The sequence below is a fragment of the Quercus lobata genome, unplaced genomic scaffold (genome assembly GCF_001633185.2).
Source record: "Quercus lobata isolate SW786 unplaced genomic scaffold, ValleyOak3.0 Primary Assembly Scq3eQI_107, whole genome shotgun sequence".
NCBI lineage: Eukaryota > Viridiplantae > Streptophyta > Magnoliopsida > Fagales > Fagaceae > Quercus > Quercus lobata.
The window spans coordinates 475,329-490,719 of record NW_022154705.1 but is presented as its reverse complement, the minus strand read 5'-3'; the positions used below and the strand labels follow the sequence as shown (position 1 = coordinate 490,719).

Here is a 15,391-nt window from a genome sequence, read left to right as displayed (position 1 = left end):
GGCGACAGATGAGACTGCCAAGTAGAGGAAAAGTTCTTCGCCAGGCTGCGATGGACTCAATAGGGGTGGTGAAGATAGGTATGCCTTTAACTCCTCGAACGCTCTCTGACACTCGTCCGTCCACTCGAAGGATTTCTTTAATGTGCGAAAAAAGGGCAGGCACTTGTCCGTGGCTCTCGACACGAATCTATTTAACGCCGCTATCTTGCCGTTAAGGCTTTGTATCTCCTTCACATTTCGCGGGGGTGCCATTTCTAATATGGCTCGGATTTTGTCCGGGTTAGCCTCAATCCCTCTCTGGGATACCATGAAGCCTAGGAATTTGCCTGCCGTTACGCCGAATGCGCATTTTCCCGGATTGAGTTTCATGTTGTAGGATCGTAGCGTACCGAACGTTTCCTTAAGATCTTCGAGGTGGTCTTCCTCCTTCCGGCTCTTCACAAGCATGTCGTCGACATAGACTTGAACATTCCTCCCGATCTGCTGCGCGAACATCTTGTTCATTAGCCTTTGGTATGTTGCCCCCGCATTCTTCAGGCCGAATGGCATTACTTTGTAGCAGAATAGTCCTTGGCTGGTTACGAACGAAGTCTTTTCCTGGTCGGCCTCGTGCATGCGGATCTGATTGTAACCCGAGAAAGCGTCCATGAAGCTTAATAACTGGTGTTGAGCCGTCGAGTCTACTAGGACGTCGACTCTTGGAAGGGGATAGCTATCTTTAGGGCACGCTTTGTTAAGATCGGTGAAATCCACGCACATGCGCCACTTGCCGCTCGCTTTCTTTACCATTACCACATTCGCCAGCCAATCGGGATAGTAGACTTCCCTGATGAGGCTTGCCTCTTGGAGTTTGCGGACCTCCTCCGCTATTGCTTGGTCCCGTTCCGTTGCGAACACTCTCTTCTTTTGTCGGACGGGTGGAAACGAGGGTAATACATTCAATTTGTGTACCATGACGGAGGGATCGATTCCCGGCATATCGTCATGGCTCCAGGCGAACACATCCTTATTGCTCCTCAGGAAAGCTACTAGCTTTTGACGGATTCCGGGTTTGGCAAGCGTTCCGATCTTGGTTGTTCTGTCCGGATTGGAACTGTCAAGAGTTATCTCCTCCAGCTTCTCTGTCGGTTCCGCCACCGTTCGGTGCTCTTCTATGTTCAAGGCCTGGATTTGGTCTTGCATCTCCATCATAGCGACGTAGCATTCTCGTGCGGCAACTTGGCTTCCGCGTAGCTCTCCTACCCCATACTCCGTTGGGAACCTGACCATTAGGGCGTAAGTTGATGTTGATGCCTTCCACGTGTTGAGCGTAGGTCGTCCAAGAATGGCATTGTAGGCGGACGAGCAATCGACCACCAAGAATGTCACGTTCCTGGTGATTTGTTGGGGGTAATCTCCTACTGTCACCCGTAACGTTACTGAGCCCAGAGGGAATACCTTACTCCCTCCAAAACCAACGAGCGGGGCGTCTGTCGGTATTAGCAGGTCCCTATCAATCCTCATCTGCTGGAATGCCGGATAGTACAATATGTCGGCCGAACTGCCGTTGTCGATCAACACTCGGTGGACGTTGTAGTCTCCCGTCCGCACGCTGACGACGAGGGCATCGTCGTGTGGATGGTGTAGGCGCCGTGCATCCTCTTCCGTGAACCCAACAATAGGTTCTTCTCCGTTTGCTATCCTTGGCAGTCTGCTCGTCAACTGGACATTCTGTACCGTCCGAAGGTATGTTTTGCGAGCCTTCTTTGACGATCCGGCCGCAGCAGTCCCTCCGACTATCATTCTTATGTCTCCAATTGGGGGTCTTGGTCGCTCGTTTTCTCGACGGAGGTGTTGTTCCTGTGGGGGTTGATCCGTTCTCCCCCTGTTGACGAACTTCTGCAGCTTCCCTTGTCGGATAAGTGCTTCGATTTGCTGCTTCAAGTCGTAGCAATCGGCCGTGTCGTGGCCGTGGTCACGATGAAAGCGGCAATATTTGTCTCTAGGCCTTTTGCTGGGGTCACTCTTCAGCTTTCCTGGGAACGTCAGGGACCCTTCGTCCTTAATCTGCATTAGGACTTGGTCAATCGGCGCGTTTAGAGGGGTGAAACTCGCGAACCTTCCGCCCATGGGTTTTGGACGTCTGTCCTCCCTTCGGTCTCCCATCCTTCCTTTCTTCCGCCCTTGGTCTTGTCGAGAATCCTCCTGTCGGTCTCTTTTCTTGGGCCTATCTTCTCGCGATAATAGTGCGTCTTCAGCGTTCATATATTTGGTGGCCCTGTAAAGGACCTCCGACATGGTCTTGGGGTCGTTTTTGTATAGGGAGAACAAAAACTTACCCCCCTTTAGTCCGTTTGTGAATGCTGCTACCAATATCTTGTCGTCGGCTTCGTCGATCGAGAGTGCTTCTTTGTTGAAGCGTGATATGTAGGCCCTTAACGTCTCCTCTTCCCGTTGCTTGATATTCATCAAACAAGCCGTGGATTTCTTGTACCGATGTCCTCCGATGAAATGCGTAGTAAATTGAGCGCTTAGCTCCTTGAAGGTGCTGATGGAGTTGGGCGCTATCCGGCTGAACCAAATCCTTGCTGCGCCCTTCAGGGTTGTAGGAAAGGCCCTGCACATAATCGCGTCTGCCACTCCCTGAAGGTGCATCAGGGTCTTGAAGGTCTCTAGGTGATCTAGAGGGTCCTTGACTCCGTCGTAACTATCCATACTTGGCATACGGAACTTATTTGGCAGGGGGAAGGAGTTAACAGCTGCTGTGAATGGTGAGTCAGTCCGGTTGACAAGGTCGTCAAGATCACTTGACACTCGCCCCTTGAGAGCGCTCATCATCACATCCATCTGCTCCTTCATCGCCTGCATCTCCGCGATGATGGATTGTGGGGCAGTGTCCGTCGGGGAAGGGATGCTTATGTCCCGTCTTACTGGTTTGCTCGGGGCGTTACTCCCCTGTGGTCCGTCCTGATTTCTCCTTTCGGCGCTGTTTCCCTCTTGATCCGCTCCTTGGTTACTGACCGCGGCATTCTTTTGGTTCAGCTGCTCTTGTAGGTCGTGGTTTTGCTTGGTGAGGCGCTCTACGGCTGCGGCGAGCGTCCTGACCTGTCTCTCAAGGGCCGTCGTAGGGGCTTCTTCCTGAACGTCATTCGTGGTTGCCATTGAGCGAGTGAGTACCATGGAACTCTTTTGTCTGGGAATCTACGAAGTACTATACGTCTCTCGTTCTTTCCCACAGACGGCGCCAACTGATGACGTTGAGAATTGTCACCAATGAGTCGCACTGTACTCGCGAGTCAACGAACCTGCACAACAAGAACGAACGGGAGAAAAACCCTTAGAGAGCACCGGTGTGGTGCCGGCCAAAAGTTCTCCGAAGGTCAAGTTAGAATTCGTCCCTTGAGTTATTTTTTAAAGGCGTTAGAGAGGGTCAATTAATCTTACCTTGATTTGCGTGAAAGTTACTCCTTTTATAGCAGTGGAGAGGTGGCTTTTCTTCTTGACCTCCAGATCTTTCCAATGTGGGACTCTGATACCATTTCCCTTATTGGATCTTAAGGCTTTTCCAGGCAATAGAGATTTCGGGCTATGGGCCCTTACTATGTCTGTCCATGATGGGCCTTTAGGGAGCGTGGGTCCCGCTTTACACAGACCAAACAGTACATATCCGTCAGGCCCATTAAGATAGGCCCACCAGACTAAATCTTACCATCTTCAGTCCGTATAACAGTTTCTGTGTTCAAAGTTCGTTTGGTCAAAAATTTTGCAGCTATGGTGATGTTCTTCGATCTCTCAGTCGTGGTAAATTTCACTTCACCGCCTTCTCTATCATCTAATGACATGTTACCCCATTTCTTGACTAGTGTTTCCATTTTCCCCTTACCACTCAGTGTTTCCCAATTCCCTGAAGAAAAAACCCACAAGCCTCCAAGTAACAGTGTTACTGAAGGGTGTTTGTGAGTTTTGGCAGTGGAGAATCTTGCGTTGGTGGTGGGGCCTTGCACCGGTGGGTATTCGTTGCATGGGTCTAACCGTCTAGGTCTTGGTTCATTTGTGACTAAATTTAGTAACGAGTTGAACCACTTTTGCCCTTCTCAACAAATCACATCAAATAACTTTTATGTTAAATCATTCAGATTTTTGCCCAGCTTTATATAGGTTGTAGAGCTGAAGCTAGCTTTTAGAGTTTTGCATTGTTATCAACTTTATCAAATTTTTATGGGTTTTATTAGGTTATGTAGGTGTAACTAACCATTTATATAATAAAAAGTTTCTACCTCAGGCATAAAACACTTCAAAGACAGTCTATAGTTCCTCAAAACAAAAAACAAAAAAAATGAAAAGGACACCATTTTTTTTTGATACCATAAAGCAGGGAGAACATAATACAGAGAATACATACACGCAACTTCACAAAAGAGCCAGGTTAGACCAGCTAAAGGTTAGAGGCGTACAGGTTGCCTCTTTTATAAAGGTTTGATAAGCAAAGAGGGGACTACGATCATTTTATAGCATAAGCCAACTTGAACACAAAAATTGAGATCCGCAAGTCTAATATTAGCCCTGCTGTAGATTGGGGTTCAACATCTATGTTTGAGACTCTGAGGCGAGGTTCCTGAGCATTGAATGAGGTCTAGGTCTTGTACCTACAAGATAAGGATTGAGCTGTTAGCTCCACATGTAAAGGGTTAGGAGAAAAACCTTCATGTACCACTTTGTTTCTATGATTCCAAATGGTCCAGAGGAGGGTAAACAGATATTGCAAATACTCCATGGAGACTTGATCCTTGAGGTTATGTTTATTTAGGATGATAGTTGATAGGGAAGCATAAAATTAGTCCAACTCCAGTTCGTCCAAAGGTATCGTCCAAAGCCAATAGAGCAAGTTGGACCAAGAATCACCCCAGAAGAAGGAAAAATGTTCATGGACAATAATACTACTCTTGATCAGTGAAGTCTCCCATGGACGATAAAGTCGTCCATGAAGGTCGTCCATGGACGATCTTCAAATGTCCATGAACGACCAAACCGTCCTACACCAGACGGACGAATACGCAACACTTGGAAAACTTTCGACTCTCTGTAGCGGTTACTAAACCCGTAACTATCGCCATGAATCCATCAAATAAGTTAATTTCCGTTAGCAGTTACAATTCTAGTAGCCGTTGAGGAAGTTAACTCCGGACTCGTTGGCTTCCACAAATATTGGGGAGGTTATTTGGACAAATAATCGTCCCTAGGATCTCTATATAAAGGACCGGTCTGAACCCGAGAGAGGTAAGAACTTTTCTGAGATTGATTCCCAAATACTTAGAACTTCATTCCTGTGAGACTAACTTTGCCATCGGAGGGGGTTTGGTTGGTCTTCTTCGGTTCGCTCTTTGACTGCGCTTGCTTTTTGTAGGCCTTCAACCACTTCAATAGCCCACCGAAGCCAGATCATCCACCTTACTGATTCAGAGCGATATTAGTTGGCGCCGTCTATAGGAAAGAGATTGTTTTACAACTTTCTTTTTCGCGATAAAGGGTTAGGATGGTCAGGACCAGATCAAGGGCTACTAGCCCAGGCCGTCAGGGAAGCAGAGGCATTTCAAGCGATCCCCAACGTGATCGCCAATCTGCACCAGTCATGCAGACATCGTTTGTTCAGCATGTGCAATCTATGGCGGCTGCAATGGCAGAGTTGACTCGCCAAAACCAAGAGTTAAGAATGGAGATCAATCAGAGAAGACAGACACGTGAGGAACGTGAAGGAGGAGGACAAACACAAGGTCATGGCGATAGAGAAAATCCTGAGATTGGAAGTCAGTTAAGAGGCACCACTTCACGGACGGTACCACACTTGAAAGAAGAGATGGACCAAATGAAGAAAGTCATGGAGGAAATAAAAGAGAACATGAGGAGGACGAATCCTATAGAAGATTTGGTCCACAGAACTGACTCTCCCTTTACAGCTTCCATCAACAGTCATCCTCTACCATCAAAATTCAAACTGCCTTCCTTGGATTCGTACGATGGAACGCGTGACCCATTTGACCACATTGCTACTTTCAAGACAACGATGCACCTTCAAGGGGTCCCTGATGAAATCATGTGAAGAGCCTTCCCTACCACCTTTAAAGGCCCGACACGAGTTTGGTTTAGCAAAATACCCCCAAGTTCTGTAGGTTCTTTTGAAGAGTTGAGCAAATTTTTTGTTAACAATTTCATCGGGGGACAAAGACACAAGCGTTCTTCATCCAGCTTGCTGACCATAGAGCAAGGGGAGAACGAAAGCCTGCGGTCATTCATCACTCGCTTCAACAGAGAAGCCCTTAGTGTGGACGAGGTAGACGACAAGCTTCTATTGGCGGCCTTTCACAATGGGATTAATTCTGATCTATTTATCCGTAAGCTATATGAGAAGGAGCCTCAAACCATGGCTGAGCTCATCCATTTGGTTCAGAACTTCATGAATGCAAAAAATGCGATCATAGCCAAGAAGAGGAAAAGAGCTGAAAGGATGGAAGTGCACCCAGCATGCCACTCAGAACAAGGCCCTCGTCCAAAGAAGGGACAGACGGAAGATAAGAAGGAACGAGATAACAGGAAGACGGGTCCTTTGGGAAGAAGCCAGAACTATACGCCCTTGAACGCTCCACTTGATCAGGTGCTCATGCAAATCAAAGACTACCCTTCTCTAAAATGGCCAGAGAAGATGAAGGGAGATCCCAATAAGCGCAATAAGAGTAAACATTGTCGCTTCCACAGGGACCATGGGCATGACACGGATGAATGTTATGACCTGAAACAACAAATTGAGAATCTTATTAGACAAGGAAAGTTGAGGCACTTCATTGGAAGGGATCAAAGAAATGAGAAGTTGAAAGGAAAAATGGAGGAATTGTCTCGGCCCCCACTAGGAGAGATAAGGATTATCATTGGAGGAAACTTGATGGGGCAATCTTTCAAGTCGAAGAAGACGTATCTCAAAGTAGTGCAAAACATCCAGCTCTCTGGACGATCACCAAGGACGAGATTAATGGATGAGCCAGCCATTTCCTTCATCGACGAAGGTGCTGAGAGGATCCATCACCCACATGACGATGCAATTGTCATTACTCTGCTTATTGCAAATTATACAACCAGGAGAGTGTTAGTTGACAATGGAAGCTCAGCAGACATATTGTACTACCCTGCCTTCCAACAGATGGGGCTTGGGCAGGATCAACTTTGTTCAGTTTGCTTACCATTGATAGGGTTTGGAGGAATGAAGGTGCAGCCCGTAGTCACCATTACATTACCAGTAGTGGTGGGGTCATACCCGCAGCAGATAACTAGGGAAGTCAATTTCCTCGTGGTGGACTGTTTGTCTTCATACAATGCCATTATTGGAAGACCAACTCTGAACAGTTGGAAGGCGATAACGTCTACCTACCATCTATCAGTCAAATTCCCTATGGAGTACGGGATAGGGCAAGCACAAGGAGATCAGTTGGCAGCTAGAGAATGCTATTTAGCCATGATGGCTTTGGACGAACAGGTGCAGACAATGAGCATTGAGGAAAGAAGGGTTGTTGCAGAGCCCACAGAAGTATTGGAAGATGTTCTTTTGCAAGAAGATGATCCCGAGAAATTCACCAGAATTGGAACAGGTATGAAAGAGAAGGCAAGAAAAGACCTCATCTAGTTCCTGAGAAAGAGTATCGACGTTTTTGCATGGAGTCATGATGACATGCCGGGAATCGACCCAAGTGTAATCACTTATCGATTGAATGTGTACCCCTTTTTTAAGCCTGTTCGTCAGAAGAAGAGGGTATTCGCTTCTGAGCGGGATAAGGCAATCAAGGAAGAAGTTCAGAAACTGACCACGGCACAGTTCATTAAGGAAGTCTATTACCTGGATTGGTTAGCCAATGTGGTGATGGTGAAGAAAGCAAATGGTAAGTGGAGAATGTGTGTAAATTTCACTGACTTGAACAAGGCTTGTCCCAAGGATAGTTATCCTTTGCCATGTATTGATCAATTAGTGGACTCTACGGCTGGCCATCAGTTGCTGAGCTTCATGGACGCCTTCTCAGGATATAATCAGATCAAGATGGATGAAGCTGATCAGGAAAAGACTTCCTTCATTACCAGCCAAGGCTTGTTTTGCTACAAAGTGATGCCCTTCGGTTTGAAGAACGCAGGGGCAACTTATCAACGGTTGGTAAATCACATGTTTCGTCCACAGATAGGACGGAATGTAAAGGTTTATGTCGACGACATGCTTGTGAAGAGCATAGACGAGGGAAGCCATTTGGACGATCTACAAGAAACCTTTGAAACACTTAGGCGATATAAGATGAAATTGAACCCAAGTAAGTGTGCATTCGGAGTATCGTCGGGAAAATTTCTGGGGTTCATGGTTTCGCAAAGAGGAATCGAGGCAAATCCAGACAAGATCCAAGCCATATTGGACATGGAGCCACCGAAGAATATCAAGGAAGTCTAATCCCTCACTAGACGAGTTGCTGCTTTGAACAGGTTTGTTTTGAAAGCCACAGAAAAATGTTTACCTTTCTTCAAAGTCCTCAGGAAGGCATTCGAATGGACGGACGAATGTCAAAAGGCCTTCCAAGACCTGAAGGACTATCTCACTACAGCTCCATTATTAAGTTCGTCCGTGCAAGGAGAAGAACTGTACCTATACTTAGCGGTGTCCCCACATGCCGTAAGTTCAGCTCTAATCAGAGAGGAAGGAAAAGTACAAAAACCCGTGTACTACACTAGCCGAGCACTCAGAGGAGCAAAGGGAAGGTATCCGCTTATAGAGAAATTGGCTTTTGCATTAATAACAGCTTCTAGAAAGTTAAGACATTACTTCCAAGTTCATGTCATCAATGTCATGACGGACCATCCGCTCAAGAAGGCAATGAACAAGCTAGAAGCTGCAGGATGGCTGATTCAATGGGCGGTGGAACTTAGTGAATTCGACATTCAGTACCAACCGAGAAATGCAATAAAGGCTCAAGCCCTAGCAGATTTCATTGCAGAGTTCACTCCGAGTTACGAGGATCTTGGGGAAGGAGAGTATAATAAAAAATGGGTCGTCCATGTAGATGGATCGTCTACATTGTATGCTAGAGGAATTGAAGTTGTTTTGCAGTCGCCAGAAGGAGACAAGTTAAAGTACAAGGCTCGTTTGCAATACCAGACTACTAATAATGAAGTGGAGTATGAAGCCCTTTTAAAGGGGTTGGAGTTGGCTAAGTCTGTAGAAGCAGACTCAATACTTGTCTTGGGAGACTCTCAGTTGGTCATAGGCCAAATAAATGGGACATGTGAAGCCAAGGAAGACAGAATGAAGAAATATTTAAAGAAGGTAGTGGGCCTTGTAAAGAAATTCAAAAAAGCTGATTTCATTCAAATCCCAAAGGAAGAGAATGTGGAAGCAGATATTCTGGCAAAGGAAGCGTCTGCGAATGAAGCAGTGGACGAGTTGGATGCAGTACAATACATGCCAAGTATAGACCTTCCAGAGATGCTGCAGATAGAGGGTGATGAAAATTAGATGACCCCAATAGTGTCATACTTGAAGGACGGAAGGCTTCCAGAAGAGAAGGATGAAGCTAGGAAGCTCAGGGTCAAATTAGCCAGGTACATACTTATGGACAAAGTGTTATACAAAAGAGGTTTTTCCCAACCTCTCTTAAGATGTTTGGCTCCGGACGAGGCAAACTAAATATTGAGGGAGGTTCATGAAGGAGCATGTGGTAACCATTCGGGAGCCAGATCACTCGTCCATAAAGTCATCCGTAGCGGATTCTATTGGCCAACCATCCAAGTTGATGCTAAGGCATATGTTAAAGTATGTGATCAATGTCAGTGCTTTAGCAACATTCCTAGACAGCCAGCAGAGTATCTCATGCCAATGATGGCCCTTTGGCCTTTTGCACAATGGGGACTGGACATTTTAGGGCCTTTTCCAACTGGAACTTCGCAAATGAAGTTTCTGGTGGTAGAAATAGATTACTTCACAAAATGGGTGGAAGTTGAACCCTTAGCAAAAATTACACAACAGAATGTCAAGAACTTCGTCTGGAAGAATATTGTATGCAAATTCGGGGTACCTAGGGTACTAGTGTCTGACAATGGACGACAGTTTTACAACACACCTTTCAGGGAATTTTGTGAACAGCTTGGAATAAAGAACCATTACTCCTCACCCTCCCACCCACAGGCCAATGGCCAGGCAGAAGTAGCAAACTGATCCTTGTTGAAGATCATCAAGACTCAGCTCAAAGGGGCAAAGGGAGTATGGCCGGATGAGTTACCAGGTGTTTTATGGGCTTAGAGAACGACAGTGAGAACTCCAACAGGGGAAACTCCTTTTAAACTAGCCTATGGAAGTGAGGCAATTATACCGGTAGAAGTACACATGACGAGTCACAGGGTGAGGAAGTATCAAGCTGAAGAAAATGAAGAACAGCTCCGTCTTAACCTTGACCTTATGGACGAAGTCAGGATGGATGCAGAACAGAGAACAGCGAGGTACAAAAATCTTATGGCAATACAATATGATGCCATGGTGAAGCCTAGGCGCTTCAACATCAGGGATCTCGTCCTGAAGAGGGTTACCTTGGCAACAAGAAACTCGGCTTACGGGAAACTTGGGCCAAATTGGGAAGGACCTTATAGGGTTATCAACTGCAAGAGGCAAGGATCCTACTATTTGGAAGCTTTGGATGGGTGGAGGCTAGAACACCCTTGGAATGTTGAGCACCTAAGGAAATACCATCAATAAGTGCCGACTCTTGACAAAAGTGGCCTTGGACAAGATAGCTGGACGAGTAGAAGTATCTCATGTTTATTTACTACTATTATGCGTTTTAAGTATTTTAATAATCCCCTAGAAAGTACATTAGTGTTTTCACTTTTGTGCTATTCATGGACGAGTTGATTTGTATTTTTAATTCAATAAGGCACTAGCTCACGAGCAAGTGCCATGCCTGTGAACGAATGTTTACATAAGTTTGGATTTCCAAATATATATATGATGTATTTTCAAGTATATTATTGGAATCCTTTATTTTTGTATATTCATTTAGATTGATCCACGAAAAAAGAAAAAATAAGCATGGACGAATGAAATCCTTGGACGCAAGGATATATTGTCCATAAGTTTTCCTCAAAAGGAAAAATGGAACAAGGTACATCCGTCCAAAGCTTAAAGACGAGATGAAACCTGAGTAAAAAATGAAACAAGGTACATCCGTCCAAAGCTTAAGGCGAGATGAAACCTGAGTTAAAAATGAAGCGAAGGTACATCTGTCCAAAGCATAAGACGAGATGAAACCTGAGTTAAGGGTATATCCGTCTAGAAGCTCAAGACGAGATGAAATCCGAGAAATGGCTGTCCAAAACATGGACGAACAAAGACTGCAAAAACCAGCGTAAGTCCATTGCATGGACGAGAAATTGTTGGGAAGTCTTATCAAGGACGAAAATATGGTCGTCCCTAAATTTGAATGATGAATAAAATCTAATAAAAAAGGAAGTCATTCATAGACGAACCATACATAAGCTAAAAGGATTCAATTTGCTCTATTTCGATGATGTGATAAAAAATTCACCCCTATACTCAAGACGAGGCAAACTGAATTCTTGGGTGGACGAACCATATAGCTACAAATGATATGAATAATGAAGAATTCATACATAAAGCAGGAAATGTATGTATTCAAACACAATGGAAGGGGAAAATAAAAAATATTCATTTGTTCATGAAATTTAAAGAAGTGTGGACGACCCACGTCCAAAAAACCTCTTAAGTTGTGAAAATGAAACTAATTGTATATAAGATTCGTCCATAATATTGGACGAGACAATTGTACTTGTATGAACTTGAATAAAAGAAGCCTAAAACAACGGGCGCTTCCAGGTAAAGGTAAATAAAAGTAAAGTAAATTTTCTAAGGAAAATGCAATCACTTGGGCAAGCTAGTCTTAGGGTCGTCCTTGGTCACCTCAGTATTATCATCATCCATTATGTTGACGTCCTCAGAACTTGTCTGCAACAAGGAACTTTCAGTAGCGAGGGGAAACTTGAAAGAATTGAAGTCCAAGTCAGGATATGCCTCTTTAGCATCAACACGAAAGTCCTCATAGCCAACTGCATAATGGCTGTCTAGACGATTCTTGTACTCGTCAGACTTCTTAAAGGCTATAATGGCTTCCACCTCGTTCTTCAACTTCGTCTCACTTCCTTGTAGACGATTAAAATCCTGGGTCAACCTAAGGACCTCCCCCTTTTTGAGCAGAACTTCATTGCTCAGCTCCTTAGCTTTGTCCTTGGCCGTTTTAGCCTCTGCAGCAAGTTCTTTGGCTTGGCAGGTTGCTGTGTAAAACTTTGACATAGCTTGCATATAGACGAAAGGGAGTTAGACATCCTATTCAAGTTTAAAACTTTTTACTCACAAGGACGAGGGAAAGACTTACCTTAAAAAGGTCATGGATGCCGGAACATTCAAACTCCTTCACTGACATGTTATAGCACTCATTCACTTCACGATTAGTGACAATTCCTTTTAACGTCCTCCATGCATAACCCTCATCCAGAACTAGATTCGAAGGACGATCAGAGGGCTCCGACGAGCTAGGCTTGCGAGAAGCTTTGGGTGGAGGGGGAGGATCGGTCTGGACGGGCTCCACATCCACCAAAGGTTCGTCCAAGTTCACTGTTGGAGGTACAAACTTGGGGACCTTGGGAAGGGAAGTTTTACCCAACTTTTGCTTCTTAGGGCCTCGACAACTTGGGAGGTCGTCCAGGTCCACAGCAATGGATATTGGCATAGACTTCCTCTTCCCAGCGTGGACGGAAGCCACTTGGACAGATGGAGGTGCAGCAACATCCTCGTCCCCACTAGTCACTGTTTTCTCTTTGTTTTCCCTCAGTGTAGTTATCCCTGTAACGAGGAAAATCAATAAAAAAAAAAAAGAAAAAAAAAAAAGAGAAGAAATGGAAATGAAATAAAGTGGACGATACTTACTTCGACGAGTAGTCTCCTCGTGACTAAGGTTCTCTATAGTAGGCACTGGGCCGAGTCCCTAAGTTGCTAGACGATTGAGGGTTACCAAATTGTGGAAAGTCCTCCCAGGGAAGGCATGAACCACGTCTATCCGGTCCAGGTAAAATTTGTCCAAGCGTGGACGAACAACAGTTGCATCACCAAGAGAAAGAGTTAGACAATTGAAAGATAGGAAAAAAGTAAGGAGAAACGAAATAAAATGGAAAGAAAACATACCCTCAGGACGAAGACGACCTAAAAGGCTGGTAAAAGGTGGGAAGGGGGGACTACCCACATCAGTTGGGTCCCTAGCCCAATTTCCAAAAATAACAAAAAATTCTTTTTTCCAAAGCCGGTCAAACGAGCTACGACCCTTAATTAAACTGTAATAAGAGCTCCTGGATGAGAACTGGTAAAAGCTAGCAGATTTCTTTATCTCCAAGGGCTTATAACAATAAAGGAACTCGTCCACCGTAATTGGATGGTTCCCTTCCAGTGCCTCACACCATAACACTTGCATGACAACTATCGTCCTCCAACCATTGGGGTTGAGCTGGTTAGGTCCAATACCCAACCTTTGGAAGAGGTCTCTACAGAAGGAATTTAGAGGAAACCTAAGGCCAGCTAAAAGGTAAGAAGTATATACCCCTAAACCAGAGGAAGGAGAACAACACCATTCTCCAGCCTTGGGTAGACGAGGGTTAAGCTCTTTAGGAATTTGGTATCTATCTACAAGAGTTTTTAACTTGGCAACGTCTAAGGTGGATGCTACCTCTAAGGCACAACTATAAATGACGTCTTCCTCGTCCTCTTCCTCATCTTGGGGAGGGCTAGATGGCTGTCTGGACGAGCTAGCCCCAGATCCAGAAGCCATCCTACGTTGTAGTTCCTAAAATTCCTCTAAGGGAATGCTAGGAACCCCAGACGAGTAATGCTCGTCTAAGGAATCACTACAGGACGAGCTATCTACACTATCCTCACTACCCTTACTCCCAGAAGAAATGTCCTGGTACTCGTCTATCTCCCTCTCTATACTACTAGACGAAGACATGGTTGAAATGTAGAAAGATTTGAGATGAAAACCTAAAAAGAAAGAAGAAATGCCTGATAGAACTAGGACGAGGGCTAGACGAGGCTCTTGGAAGAGATGGCAGAGGGGAAAATGAGAGGAAAGTAAGGGGCATGAAAGAGAATGCACTATTTATAGGCCCTAGCAACAAGGTCACTGAAACGACGTTCGCCACTCAAAAATTGACACGTGGCGATTCCTTTGGGAAATGGGTTTGACACGACTGGCCAACCAATAGCTTCATGACATGTGGCTCAAAAAAAGTGAAATTTTATTAAAATCACAACAATATCCTGGACGACCCTTTGAACAAAGGGGCAATTGATAGGGGAGCAGAAAATTAGTCCAACTCCAGTTCGTCCAAAGGTATCGTCCAGAGCCAATAGAGCAAGTTGGACCAAGAATTACCCCAGAAGAAGGAAAAATGTTCATGGACAATAATACTACTCTTGATCAGTGAAGTCTCCCATGGACGATAAAGTTGTCCATGAAGGTCGTCCATGGACGACCAAACCGTCCTACACCAGACGGACGAATACGCAACACTTGGAAAACTTTCGACTCTCTGTAGCAGTTACTAAACCCGTAACTATCGCCATGTATCCATTAAATAAGTTAACTTCCGTTAGCGGTTACAATTCTAGTAGCCGTTGAGGAAGTTAACTCCAGACTCGTTGGCTTCCACAAATCTTGGGGAGGTTATTTGGATAAATAACCGTCCCTAGGATCTCTATATAAAGGACCGGTTTGAACCCAAGAGAGGTAAGAACTTTTCTGAGACTTGATTCCCAAATACTTGGAATTTCATTCCTGTGAGACTAACTTTGCCATCAGAGGGGGTTTGGCCGGTCTTCTCCAGTTCCCTCTTTGACTGCGCTTGCTTTTTGTAAGCCTTCAACCGCTTCAGTAGCCCACCGAAGCCAAATCATGCACCTTACTGACTCGGAGCGATATCAATAGTTAACCATTGTAAAATAGAGGTACCATGGAAATCAGAAGTATGAATGGCAAGAGAGGAGCCACGCCAACATGCTCTGGAAAAGGGGCAAAAGAGAAACAAATGGGAAGAAGTAAAGCATTATACGCATACATCTCATCCTTGCCCAATTTGACCACTTTCTCCTTTGGGTCTTCCTTCTTGACCCATTTCGAAGGCGCCGTTTCCGTTTCACTGTTTGGACGCTTCTTCTCCTTCATGGTGGAGGATCTTGTCAATTCGGGTTCCATGGGTTTGGTTTCCGACCCGGATGATGAAGAATGGGGTTTCACTAGTGGAATGGATGGTAAAAATTCAATTTTAGCTGCTGCTTCAACTC

General features: G+C 45.1%; 1 protein-coding gene across 1 annotated transcript; it reads right to left on the bottom strand.

Annotated features, from left to right (window-relative positions):
* Positions 1 to 11,926: 11,926 nt before the first annotated feature.
* Positions 11,927 to 13,880, bottom strand: LOC115972868. The gene is made up of 3 exons (XM_031093102.1): positions 13,244 to 13,880; positions 12,438 to 12,904; positions 11,927 to 12,346 (listed from the first exon to the last, which is right to left on the bottom strand). Exons 1-3 carry the CDS (start codon positions 13,878 to 13,880, stop codon positions 11,927 to 11,929), a joined length of 1,524 nt encoding a protein of 507 aa, XP_030948962.1.
* Between the last annotated feature and the right edge of the window lie 1,511 nt (positions 13,881 to 15,391).